The sequence below is a fragment of the Euprymna scolopes genome, chromosome 24 (genome assembly GCF_053919585.1).
Source record: "Euprymna scolopes isolate OS-2025 chromosome 24, ASM5391958v1, whole genome shotgun sequence".
NCBI lineage: Eukaryota > Metazoa > Mollusca > Cephalopoda > Sepiida > Sepiolidae > Euprymna > Euprymna scolopes.
In genome coordinates, this window is record NC_136505.1 from 33601671 (window position 1) to 33616517 (window position 14847).

Below are 14847 nucleotides of genomic sequence, written 5' to 3' on the forward strand. Positions count from 1 at the left end.
CAACGATGGAGTACTGTTGCCACATCTGAGGTGCTGCTAGAAGCAGCTTATCCTGTCTTGACAGAGTTCAAAATAGACTTTGTAGCTTAGTGGGGGATGCCCTTTTCTCTTCCCTGCAACCTCTTTCCCACAGAAGAGACGTAGCGAGCCTGTCCCTGCTTTATCGTTATTTTCATGGCAGGTGCTCATCTGAACTTCAATCTATGGTCCCCCCTCACCAGACTTTCACGAAAAACACTCATCTAGCCAGAACCACTATCAACAATTTCCCACAATCTTTATCTGTGCCTACACCTAAACGTAGAGTCCATGAACACGGCTTCTTTTTTAGAACTGCTCGCCTGTGGAACTCTATTCCGTTTGCCTGCTTTCCAGCTGACTACAATCTGATTGTCTTCAAGTCCAACGTGAACAAGTTCTTATTGAACCGTTCCCCTAAGTGATCCAAGTTACAAAATTCCCACTAATGTTTATTACGCTAAAATCACAATGACTAATGTATACCTATTAGCCCTTATCCTCAAGTGGCCTCTGGGCCTTGATAAGTGGCGACCTTCATGTAAAAAAAAAAAAAGCTCACAAGGGGAAGAAGGAGGTAAGGAAATTGCAGTGTATAATGCTGTCCATTTCTTTTTCCCTGTTTTTCTTAATGTCAGCAGGCAGGCAAGAGACAGGAGGGGGAGGTTATGTGGCTGACTGGTGACTATTTTTTTTTTTTCCTTTTTTTCTCATTGTGATAAGGTAGGAGGTTCAAAGAGAGCAGACCATAATATTATTTTTACATGCAACATTTTGAACAGTCCAGTTTGCGTTTTCAAATGAATAGAGATTGGTGTAAAAGAAACGAGTTGAGACAGTTTTTTATGCACAATGTTGTGACGAACGATTCATTGAAGAAAAGGAAGAAGTAAAATATGATGTCCTATCGAATGAAAAGCAGTAGGCTACATAGGATAGAGAAATAAATCTTGAACTAAACTGTTTACTGGCATAAATATCTTTTTAAATGTTATGATGTATGCCTCATATTCTTATTTTCATTGTATTTCTTTGTGATTTTGCTTTAAATTTTTTTATAATCATATTCATATGTTCTGTAGACATCACTATATAACTCTGAGAATATACCCGCAAGCCAAATCGAATTCCTGCAAAAATAAAAATGTTAATTTGTGTCTGTTATTACCAGCGACAAAATGTTGCATCCCTTTGTCTGTTTTACAAGTATTTTAATGGTGGATGCTCCAACGAACTACAAGTCCTTGTACCCCCTCTACGTAAATATGCCGTACAAACCCGACAAGCAGCAAAGTCCCAACCCTACACAGTAGAAATCCCCAGATGTCAGAAAGCCTTCTATTCTAATAGTTTCTTCCTCAGAACTGCTAGACTTTGGAATTCCCTTCTGGGTTTCTGTGTCCCCTACTGTACTAACATGCAAAAGATCAAGTGTAATGTAAACAGACATTTTGCTGCTCAACTCCCTACATAATATCCCTGCAACTTATGTCCCTGATAGTAGCCCCCTACTTCAAAGTGGCACTGTGCCTTGTTTACAGTGAAAATGTAATAAAAAAAAAAAATAAAATAAAATAAAAATTACAGCATGCAATTTTAGCCAGGTCAATGTAATATGTCACTCTTAAATGGAAGAGAACAGAAGTAGATCAGACATTTCACATTGTATTTTTGAGCACAGAAAGATTTTAAGTATAGGAATTTAGATTCGTCAATCATTGTTTGAGTTAAAATTTGTATTTCACAAACTGAAAGATAGAAATAAAATAGAAACAAGAGTTTTTGCTCTATTGTACTTCTTTTTTACATGTTTAGAAAATCTAGGGTTGAGATTTTTATTTTGATATTAAGTTATACTAGTCTCTACTTATCTTCCTATCTTTATCTTTCTGTCGCTATTTATCTTTTACTAACCTGGGTGCCTGATGTTGCCTGGGTGTTTGCAAGTGTGTGTTGAGCAAAAAAAAAGTGGTAGCAGGCAGGCAGGCAGGTTCGAACCTGTATCGCAAAAGAGGAAAAGAATGTAAAAAAAAAAAAAAAAAAAGCAACGTCTTTGTCGTTGTACCCATCGCCAAACCGAAGTGATGAAGGTTTAAATTAAGGCTAGTCAATTGAAAAGAGAGGATGACTTTCGAAAATATCAGCGAAAAAAACGGCCCTTCCTTATAGAAAATTACCCAGTTGAGGGTTTCTAGTCAATTTTTCGATATTTGTTGTTTGAAAGTCGAACTTCAAAAAACAATACCGATCTCATGAAAATCTGTTGCCTCTGTCGAAAGTTTTAGGCAGACATACATACATATGTACATTTAAACAGATAGGTAGGATTTATATTATAGATTATCTTACTTCCTCTATCTTTCTCTTTACCTTCCTTTCTATCTTCCTCTTCCATCTCTTTATTACATGCTGTGTGTACATGTAAGATCTTTTTCGATTGCATATGAGGGCCGTTCCAAAAGTAATGCCTCCTATTTTTCATTCCACCGAAATGGATCAGAGGGGATTGCAATGATGACTGAACTTATGTATTCATGATCTGAAGTTTTCATCTCTCTGTTGCAGATCTTGATGATGTGAGACTAAGAAAGCAACTCGTCATGGATGTGCATTAGAAGCAAAGATGCATTATTGAATTCCTGGCAAAAGTGCTTTGAGAATGGTGATGCCTATTTAGAAAAATAAATTCTAGAGCACAAAACATTGCTCGGTTTAATGGTACCACTCCCATCTTTGTAGCTCTTCAACTTTATGAGTTATAAAAACAAACAGGAGGCTTTACTTTTGAAACGATCTTGATATTTTGGTATATTAATATTGAATATATAATGTCTATATGATATATGTAATGTTTCTTCATTTGTTTAATTTTTTTCTATTTACACACAGGTCCCATAAAGAACATGGTAAGTATCTACCAATTATTTCTTTCATGAATGCAAACAAATTTTTTTAATGTGATACTTCATGGGCATTTTTGAAAAAAAACAAACTCTCTGGACGTAGTAAGAGTAATTCTGTAACCACTCATTTATTCTTAATGAATAGGAACAATATTATTAAACAATAGCATTAATACAATATTTCAGATATGACTGATTATTGGACTCGCGTCTCATATGCAAATAGATAGCTGATTGGTCAGCTTGATCATGTGACCTAGGAAAAGATTTGAAGTTGGATTTCAGTTACCACAAAGTTCTTGGTAGATTGTGGCACTTAGAAATCTTGTACTCCCCACCCAAAAAAGGCAGGGCGAACTGAAAGTTAAGAAAATTCATATCCATTAATGTTGTAGGGTAAATGTTAAAAGGGATAAGGAATATCGAGAAGACTCGGAAACAGTGAAATGGATAATATATTAACAGAAATACAGATAGTATGTTAGTTGAGTGGGAACTCCACTTAACTGAAGGACAAGTAATGTTACGACTCTCTCCCTCTAAGTTTTGACTGACTGGAAATCAGAACCTGTTTACCAGAAATGACGTCAGGAATAGTCCATCGTCAGAATCTGTAATCGGTGCCACCCCAACAATTAGTTAAGTAAAATCAATATCAGTTAAGTTAAAAAATCTTCTTCAGAAACAAAGCATTTTCAAGTTGTTTCACAAGGAAAATGTCAATAGAAACAGCTTTACTTCTGACCCACGAATGACAGACAATACCCAGTAAGAATACAATGATCAATAAGACCACTCCAAAATATTTTAATTTTAGTAGTGTATTTATTAATGTTAATGTTTTTCTGCGCTAAAACTTAAAACAGAAAAATTAAATTGTGTGCAGACTGTAAATTTTCTAGATTTTTTAGATTTTTCTATGTCAATTGGAATTGCTCTTACAAATAGTATTGGTCCTGTGTATGACCTTATGACATCCAGTGATGAGCCCCAGTTGGGGGGCTGTGGGGTATGTGGAGTTGCCCCTTAGTTACCATTGCTCCTAGGTCCATTTGGTCTAAAGTGGTGATACCTGTTAGGGCATCTGGTGCTACCAGATGAGGCTGTTTGAAAATACTAGATTCCTGACTGAAACTCCACCAAACATTGATGTTATTGTTTTTTTTTTCTTTCCCTTTGCAAAACATAATTATGTTCTGCAAACAAAAACAATTTTCTTCTACAAAACAATCAAACCAAACTCTTTGAATAAAAGTTTTGAAGATATAAAAACCTTGAAGCATAACTCTTTCAAAAATGACTGAAGTTGGTATTAAATAATCCTAAAAGGGATCATATATAGTAAAACAACCAAACTAAACTCAATGAATAAATATTTGAAGATATAAAGAACTTTTTCCAAAATTACTGGATTTGGCATTAAATAACCTAAAAATGATATGCCGTTAAGCAAAACAACCAATCAACATAATAGTTGGATCATAACAGCATATCTTGATCTCATGTCACTTGAGATTTCGAATTGAGTGTTAATCATACGTTTCAGTCGAAGTAATCTCCAATCTTGTGTATCTTGTTTAACTTGGAAAATCTTTCTGAGATCTGTACAGAATTTCAAACAAAAACCTTTATTTAATTCATAAGAATAGCATGCTCTTGTTTCGTCAGCTATGACTGGGTAGAAGTTCTGATTAATTTGCAATGTGAGTAACACTAAAAATATGATTGCGAATCACTTAAGACTTCTACCTGGTCATGGCTGACAAAATGAAAGCATGCTAACCCTGTGAGTTAAATAAATATTAGAAATTCTGTGCTGATTTCCAAGTTCGACAGAGATTCCTGAGTTTGATGCAATACACCTGATGATGGTCAGAGATTGCAAAAACCTGAAACGTGTGAATAACATTCAAGATGAGAAAAGTAGTCTCTACAATCTGAATAATATAAATTGTCAATCTTTAAAATATGATTTGATATTTTTATTTTTTAATGAATAGATCTTATTTGAATAGTGTTTTAGAAGGACAATTTTTTGTATTAATAATGTTCACTTATCTTTGCAGAAATTGTTTACAAAGCCGGGGTTGATGTTTTTGGTCAGGTACCGACAAAGAAGCAATTTGAATGTACGTGTCCCAACTGCCAGCGTCATTTGGCAGCCTCTAGATTTGCACCTCACTTAGAGAAATGTATGGGTATGGGAAGAAACAGTTCAAGAATCGCAAGCAAAAGGTTTGTTACTTTTTTTTTTTAAAAGTTTTATTTTACATATTCTATTTATACACATCCGTAGTGAGGTTTCCTATTAAGTTAATTCAATGGACTTTCATCAATTTTCACTCTTTCCATTAAAACATTGCAGTGAATGTAATCAGAAAATTAAAAGCAAGTGTAGGCAGTTTAAAAGAACAGGTTTACTATATTGTCCAATTTCTACTGTACACTCTTTAACCCTTATCCTTGAGTGGCCTCTTGGCCTTGATAATGTGGTGATGCCTATGTAAAAAACAAAACAAAAAACTATGACACTATAATTCAAACACCATGTTTCTTAAAATGTTAAGCAAACACATACTTTCAAATCAAAACTTCATCTTGGAATAATATTTTCGTGCTTATTTAGAATTACAATAATAAAAAAGAAAACAAAAATATAGAAAAATCTTTATGATGTACTCGTCACGGAATGAAGATGTCATATTCTAAAAATCACGTGAATTGATCTAGTAATTTTTCAAAGTACCTTCCATTTAATAATCTATATAAATTCTAAATTCTTTTATAATTATTACACATCTTTCTTCCCTTCTTCCTTCCAGAATCGCCACATCAACCCTAAAAAGAGACAGTGATGAAAGTTTAGATGATGACAACGACAATGATTGGACATATCCAGAAAAAAAAAGTAAGTCACAATTGTTTTCTTCCATTTTTTTTTTTTTTCTTTTTAAATTTTTTTGCGTATGGCATGAAATTTGTTGAGTTCAAATTCTACCACATCTATTACATTCCCTTAGACACGCGTTATGGATGGACATACAGTTTTTTCATGGTTGTGGACAAAATGGATTCTTGTGTTCAACGGATCTTTCATGATAAAATTAGTTTTCGAATTAAATACACCAGTCACACACATCTATACAAATTCAAAGATTTAAAAGAACATTTAAATCAGGTTTCAAAAGTAACCAATTTCAACAAATCTGAATTTTAACATGTTTCTAGAGAAACTTTTATTAAATGGCCCAGCAGAAAGTATAGAAAAACATGCTCTCAAATATTGCTAGCATGATGGAACAATGATTCTCCTGTATTAGGGGAAAAAATGCAAAGAAATTATAGGTGTATATAATTTTGCTGGAATTTCTACATATATATATGTATATAAATAAAGTGATAAAGATAGACATAAAACTATTTTATTTTTCTATACTATTTTTTTTATATATTTCTCCCTATACATCTTTTGTATATTTCTTCTATTTATCTTTATTGTTCACCACTTATTCCTCCTCTATAGTGTATTTTTATTTCTAGGCTCATGTTCTTGAGCTAGGTTTTATATATATATATAAAACCTAGCTCGAACATGAGCCTAGAAATTTATTTAATTAATGATTAGTAATTATTAATTAATAAATAATATATATATATATATATATATATATAGATGAGCAAACAGTTAATAAAATATGTTAAAAAACACTTTGAAATCAGTTAAAAACATATTTAATCTGAAAAGGAAACACTAGATAAATGGATAGTCCTTAATCCGCGGAGTTTCGAAGAAATGCTCTCCTTCTCATCAGAGGGTAGGAATTAGCAAAATGCGGGATCGGATTTTGCATGCAGAAGTATTTGATGAAACAACAAGTAAGTCAAAGATCTTACTTGAAAAAAAAAAAAGTTAAGCAGAGGGAATATGGTAAAGAAAAAGGTGATTACACATGAATGGATAGTCTGGTGGAAGATAAATATCCAGTGACGGTAAAATCCAAATGTAAAACTTCAAGAAAGTTAAAAGAATTTCCATTTGTACAAGTAAAATCCAAGGAAATCCCGTAATTGGAAGAAGATGGTCCATAATAATCCAAAGGCAGAAATCCATGGAATAATTCACAAACATGTGTACAAGGAAAAAAAAAAAAAAAATATTAATAAAAGAAAAATAAGATGTGCTTTTCACTCTACTTCCGAGACATAACTATAAATAAAAAAGATCTGGGAAGAAAAATGAAAAAAAAAATGATAAAGTTAAATATAAAATAAAGGGAAACAAAAGTCAAAACGACCCAGACAGGAAATGTTAAAGGCGCGAAAATATACATAGGGCAAAATAATATAGGTCAACTGAAATGTACAAGTCATCACTTAAAAAAATGTCAGCAAGAGTTATTAAACGACACTATAAGGAAAATAAAAAAGCGAAATAAAAATAAATAAATATATAATAAATAAATAGAAAATAAAGAATAAATAAATAAATAAATAAAAAATATAATAAAAAATATAATATAAAATAAAATAAGAATAAAAATTATTTAAGGGGAGAAGATGGCCGGTATCTGCAGTTTCTGGGGGAAAAAAAAGAAAAAAGTAAGTAAATTCATATAGTAAAATTTAAGTAAATATACATACAAGATATGAAAGTGTGGGTAGATTGATATATTAGATAGGAAAGTTTAAAGAATAAAACAGAAAATGCAGATAAAAAACGGGCCATGCAAAGAAGAGATAAAGAATTAAAATAAAGGATTATTAAATTATAAAGTATTAAGAAGTATGTCGAAAAACGAAAAAGTTAAAGAAAAAAAAAAAAGAATTTATTATATTGTTACTTTGAGGGGAAGTAATTATAGTTATAGCTTCGGTTGTATAGAGGCGACATGACTTAGAGCCTGGAGTATAAGACTTAACTTTTTTTATAATAGTCCATTTGATTGAGAAGGGAGTATTGTTAGAGTTAAGTTTTTTAATTAAAGTGGTTAGAGAAGTTCCTTGGTTATTATTAGAATTATGGTTGTTAAAAGAAGAAATGTGGTTTGATATTCTTTTCTTAATTAATGTTGAAGTAGCGCCGATATGTGTGTACTGTACTATTCTCTTCTGATTATGTAATATTATACATGTTTTTTATCAAAGAAACAAAGGACAGAAAAAAACTCAACTCATTTTCTTTTTTTCCCAAAAGCCTTTATATCTGGTATTTTCAAAAACACATTTTTTAAAAAAAAATATTTAGACAATTCATTTCTCCTTCTCTGGCTGTGTGTGACTTTTCATTTTGGCTGTGACATCACCTACACGTCTTGAACACGTGCTGCTCTTGTCATTTCACACCTCTTCTCTGAACATGTCTCGAACATTGGCCACGCCTCGAGCACGTGCTTCTCTTATCACATCTTGAATACCTCAGCTTCTCTGAACACGTGGGTCTTTTTGTCTCTGCTTTGACATCATATCGTGCAACCAGCCTGATCATTTGCGTATGTTAACTGCTGCTTCTACCAGCGTCAGTGGCTCTGTTACAATTAGAGGCATTGAGTTTTGAAATAGTTCTTCTTTTTTCTTATTTATTGATAACTTTGAACTGTCAGAAATTATTTCTACATTTCTCGATTTTCAACAGTGAGTAGAGCTACATACTAAATAAAAATATTGCTGTAAATACATTTTCATGATTTAGTATATCTTCTATATTAATAAAGTACAGTAGAACCCTGGGATACGGCATTAAAAATTCGTAACAAAATACAGTACAGTATATAATACACATATACAGTCTATAATACACATGTATATAATCAAATAACATCATAAATAACACCGTAAGGCAGGCAAATATCGTGATCAAGGGCCAGAAAAAAATTGTATTCCACATCGTAACCTGTAAAAACTGTATCCTAGAGCCACCGTATCCGGGGTGGGGGTGGGGGTCTACTGTAAAGTCGATTTTTTTTTTTTTCTCTGAAAATTTAGTCACCATAGGACTATAAACACAGACGCAATGTATAAGGCCAATATGGTCTAATTGCTTGCCAATAACTGTTGCATGTTGACGGAAATTATCAACATTAATTCCCACCTAGTTGACTGTCACAAAACGTCATACTTAGAGGAAGTTGCAATAACTTTTACTCACACAAACATCTACTACCTCTCTCCCTATGAATTTCCGAAACTTCTCATTCATTTGACGCATTTTTCAGACTGTAATTGTTTAATGTTGTTTTCAGTGATATTATCTTTTATGCATTATAACTTCCCAAAGAAGGAATAAGATTACTGTATAAAAATAGAATAAGATTATTGTATAAAAAAATTGAAAAAGATTACAGTATAAAAAAGAAAAAGAAAATTGCCATGTGAAAATGTAGGAATACAATATCTATAAAAACAGGAATATAATTGCTGTATAAACAATGGGAATACGTTTGCTGCATGAACAATGGGAATACGTTTGCTGCATAAACAATGGGAATACGTTTGCTGTATAAACAATGGGAATACGTTTGCTGTATAAACAATGGGAATACGTTTGCTGCATAAACAATGGGAATACGTTTGCTGCATAAACAATGGGAATACGTTTGCTGCATAAACAATGGGAATACGTTTGCTGCATAAACAACGGGAATACGTTTGCTGCATAAACAATGGGAATACGTTTGCTGCATAAACAATGGGAATACATTTGCTGCATAAACAACGGGAATACGTTTGCTGCATAAACAACGGGTGTACGTTTGCTGCATAAACAACGGGAATAGGTTTGCTGCATAAACAACGGGAATAGGTTTGCTGCATAAACAACGGGAATAGGTTTGCTGCATAAACAACGGGAATAGGTTTGCTGCATAAACAACGGGAATAGGTTTGCTGCATAAACAACGGGAATAGGTTTGCTGCATAAACAACGGGAATAGGTTTGCTGCATAAACAACGGGAATAGGTTTGCTGCATAAACAACGGGAATAGGTTTGCTGCATAAACAACTGGAATAGGTTTGCTGCATAAACAACGGGAATAGGTTTGCTGCATAAACAACGGGAATAGGTTTGCTGCATAAACAATGGGAATACGTTTGCTGCATAAACAACGGGAATACGTTTGCTGCATAAACAATGGGAATACGTTTGCTGCATAAACAATGGGAATACGTTTGCTGCATAAACAATGGGAATACGTTTGCTGCATAAACAATGGGAATACGTTTGCTGCATAAACAATGGGAATACGTTTGCTGCATAAACAACGGGAATACGTTTGCTGCATAAACAATGGGAATACGTTTGCTGCATAAACAATGGGAATACGTTTGCTGCATAAACAACGGGAATACGTTTGCTGCATAAACAACGGGAATACGTTTGCTGCATAAACAATGGGTATACGTTTGCTGTATAAACAATGGGAATACGTTTGCTGTATAAACAATGGGAATACGTTTGCTGCATAAACAATGGGAATACGTTTGCTGCATAAACAACGGGAATACGTTTGCTGCATAAACAATGGGAATACGTTTGCTGCATAAACAACGGGAATAGGTTTGCTGCATAAACAACGGGAATAGGTTTGCTGCATAAACAACGGGAATAGGTTTGCTGCATAAACAACGGGAATAGGTTTGCTGCATAAACAACGGGAATAGGTTTGCTGCATAAACAACGGGAATAGGTTTGCTGCATAAACAACGGGAATAGGTTTGCTGCATAAACAACGGGAATAGGTTTGCTGCATAAACAACGGGAATAGGTTTGCTGCATAAACAACGGGAATAGGTTTGCTGCATAAACAACGGGAATAGGTTTGCTGCATAAACAACGGGAATAGGTTTGCTGCATAAACAACGGGAATAGGTTTGCTGCATAAACAACGGGAATAGGTTTGCTGCATAAACAACGGGAATAGGTTTGCTGCATAAACAACGGGAATAGGTTTGCTGCATAAACAACGGGAATAGGTTTGCTGCATAAACAACGGGAATAGGTTTGCTGCATAAACAACGGGAATAGGTTTGCTGCATAAACAACGGGAATAGGTTTGCTGCATAAACAACGGGAATAGGTTTGCTGCATAAACAACGGGAATAGGTTTGCTGCATAAACAACGGGAATAGGTTTGCTGCATAAACAACGGGAATAGGTTTGCTGCATAAACAACGGGAATAGGTTTGCTGCATAAACAACGGGAATAGGTTTGCTGCATAAACAACGGGAATAGGTTTGCTGCATAAACAACGGGAATAGGTTTGCTGCATAAACAACGGGAATAGGTTTGCTGCATAAACAACGGGAATAGGTTTGCTGCATAAACAACGGGAATAGGTTTGCTGCATAAACAACGGGAATAGGTTTGCTGCATAAACAACGGGAATAGGTTTGCTGCATAAACAACGGGAATAGGTTTGCTGCATAAACAACGGGAATAGGTTTGCTGCATAAACAACGGGAATAGGTTTGCTGCATAAACAACGGGAATAGGTTTGCTGCATAAACAACGGGAATAGGTTTGCTGCATAAACAACGGGAATAGGTTTGCTGCATAAACAACGGGAATAGGTTTGCTGCATAAACAACGGGAATAGGTTTGCTGCATAAACAACGGGAATAGGTTTGCTGCATAAACAACGGGAATAGGTTTGCTGCATAAACAACGGGAATAGGTTTGCTGCATAAACAACGGGAATAGGTTTGCTGCATAAACAACGGGAATAGGTTTGCTGCATAAACAACGGGAATAGGTTTGCTGCATAAACAACGGGAATAGGTTTGCTGCATAAACAACGGGAATAGGTTTGCTGCATAAACAACGGGAATAGGTTTGCTGCATAAACAACGGGAATAGGTTTGCTGCATAAACAACGGGAATAGGTTTGCTGCATAAACAACGGGAATAGGTTTGCTGCATAAACAACGGGAATAGGTTTGCTGCATAAACAACGGGTGTACGTTTGCTGCATAAACAACGGGTGTACGTTTGCTGCATAAACAACGGGAATACGTTTGCTGCATAAACAACGGGAATAGGTTTGCTGCATAAACAACGGGAATAGGTTTGCTGCATAAACAACGGGAATAGGTTTGCTGCATAAACAACGGGAATAGGTTTGCTGCATAAACAACGGGAATAGGTTTGCTGCATAAACAACGGGAATAGGTTTGCTGCATAAACAACGGGAATAGGTTTGCTGCATAAACAACGGGAATAGGTTTGCTGCATAAACAACGGGAATAGGTTTGCTGCATAAACAACGGGAATAGGTTTGCTGCATAAACAACGGGAATAGGTTTGCTGCATAAACAACGGGAATAGGTTTGCTGCATAAACAACGGGAATAGGTTTGCTGCATAAACAACGGGAATAGGTTTGCTGCATAAACAACGGGAATAGGTTTGCTGCATAAACAACGGGAATAGGTTTGCTGCATAAACAACGGGAATAGGTTTGCTGCATAAACAACGGGAATAGGTTTGCTGCATAAACAACGGGAATAGGTTTGCTGCATAAACAACGGGAATAGGTTTGCTGCATAAACAACGGGAATAGGTTTGCTGCATAAACAACGGGAATAGGTTTGCTGCATAAACAACGGGAATAGGTTTGCTGCATAAACAACGGGAATAGGTTTGCTGCATAAACAACGGGAATAGGTTTGCTGCATAAACAACGGGAATAGGTTTGCTGCATAAACAACGGGAATAGGTTTGCTGCATAAACAACGGGAATAGGTTTGCTGCATAAACAACGGGAATAGGTTTGCTGCATAAACAACGGGAATAGGTTTGCTGCATAAACAACGGGAATAGGTTTGCTGCATAAACAACGGGAATAGGTTTGCTGCATAAACAACGGGAATAGGTTTGCTGCATAAACAACGGGAATAGGTTTGCTGCATAAACAACGGGAATAGGTTTGCTGCATAAACAACGGGAATAGGTTTGCTGCATAAACAACGGGAATAGGTTTGCTGCATAAACAACGGGAATAGGTTTGCTGCATAAACAACGGGAATAGGTTTGCTGCATAAACAACGGGAATAGGTTTGCTGCATAAACAACGGGAATACGTTCATTTAAAAAAAAAAAATAGGGATACAATCAAAATATCAATGCAAGTGAAAATGTTCTTTTAAAAAAAACTGAATAGACTATTTTTGAGATGCTGACTAAATTTTTTTTCACGTTTCGGAACTTTTTCGATGCGACTTGATAATTTGTATGATGTAAATTATTTGGACTACTCACAACGTTTCAGTTCATGTAACCTCCGACCTTCTTCAGGTGTGTCTCATTGAAATTTGGAAATGTTCAATGTGAGAATCTTTATGGAAAATCGAAAAGAACATTTCATTTAATCCACAGGAGTAGCTTACCTATATTTGTGATTGGGTATTTTTTAATTGTATTTTCAGTATTGCCTGTACTGAGGATTGAACCTTCAACCATCAAAAGACTGTCACTTAGAACTAATTATTTCTTAGCAGTTATATCTCTTGTGTAATAGGTCTGTGCCAGCATTCTATTAGATATGTTTTTTTTTACATTTTCATCCCAAACAAGGCACATTGCTACTTCGGTGTAGGGGGCTACTATCAGGGGCAGCAACTACTGGGGCACTATGTTGAGATTTTGGCAGCAAGATGTCGGTTCACGTTACACTTGAACTTCTGCATGTCAGTACAGTTAGGGAAGCAGGGACCTGGAATGGAATTCCAGAGTCTAGCGGTTCTGGGGAAGAAACTACTGGAGTAGAAAGATCTTTTACATCTAGGGATCTCTCCTGAGTGGGTGTGGGATTTAGCTGCCTGTCGGATTTGTCGAGGGTGTCTACGTCGTGGGGGCTCAAGTGTCTGCAGTTCGTCAGAGCATTCACCATTAAAATACTTGTAGAACAGGCAGAGGGATGCAACGTTTCCTCGACGGGACAGAAAACTTAAGTCACTGTAGGTATGTCCAATAATGTTCACTGATTAAAATTAGAAGGAAGAAAAGAGGATGTGTGTGGGGAAATAAGAATATTGACTTTAATATTTTTTTCCTAGTTGGTCAACCGACAAAGAAGGGATTGGACCTAGTAATTCACTCCCGTTCATCCATTCACACTTTTCTCAATAACCACACCTTGGATTTTTTTTTTTGAAATTTTGTACAAACGTTAGTCATGGTGAAAGTAAATTTTTTCCAAAATGGATTTTATGAGATAACTCTAACCTATTCCTTAGGGGGCATTATAGGAATAAAATTGCCTCCAAATCATTCATCTGTTCATTTATTTGTACTTTTCTCAATAACCACGCCTTGGGTTTAAAAAAAAATTTGCACAGACATTAGTCAGTGAAAGTAAATTTTTCACTCGTAGAGGGGGACATGCTCAGCTTGTTTTCTTTACAGTGTCATTGGTTTCAAGGTGCAAATTTAAACTTCTCTGACCCTCTTTATATGAGTAAGTAAAACAAAAATTTTGACCCAATCAACAAATTTTTATTTAATTATTTTTTTAGAACACTGACTAATATTTGACAGTAGATACACATTTTTTATGTAAGTTGATTACTAAAGCTTTACTGTAATTTAAAGAGCAAAATCGATTTTACTTTATGTATATATAGTAGGAGGCTACACTGCGTTGCCTGAGGCCATAAAAAACTAAATAGAAGTAATTTAATAGTGTGTGTAGGAACTTTAGATTAAAACTTCTATCTCTCCTTTTCTCTCTCTAGCTATCTCTCTATGGTTATCTTTTTCCTTCTCCCCCCATTTTTCTGTCCTTTCCAACCCTCTCTTTCACTTCCGCCCGACCCATTCATCTCTCTTGTTTGAATGTGTTAAAGAAAAATGTAATTCATTTATCATAGCTATCCCTTTTAAATGTAAACATTTTTCTCTGAATCTTAGATATTATGTATCTAGGGCAATGT

General features: G+C 35.0%; 1 protein-coding gene across 5 annotated transcripts in view; it reads left to right on the forward strand.

Annotated features, from left to right (window-relative positions):
- LOC145246652 (ataxin-7-like protein 3) overlaps window positions 1–14847 on the forward strand; it is a 103988-nt gene that overhangs the window by 26064 nt on the left and 63077 nt on the right. For all 5 annotated transcript variants that reach the window (XR_013863148.1, XM_080108357.1, XM_080108359.1 and 2 more), the window contains 3 exons: window positions 2908–2924; window positions 4988–5156; window positions 5744–5829. Coding sequence is in view for 4 of the 5 variants with exons in the window: in XM_080108357.1 (XP_079964483.1) it covers window positions 2908–2924; window positions 4988–5156; window positions 5744–5829 (272 nt within the window). In the remaining variant the exon portion in view is untranslated. The remainder of the gene's footprint in view (window positions 1–2907; window positions 2925–4987; window positions 5157–5743; window positions 5830–14847) is intronic.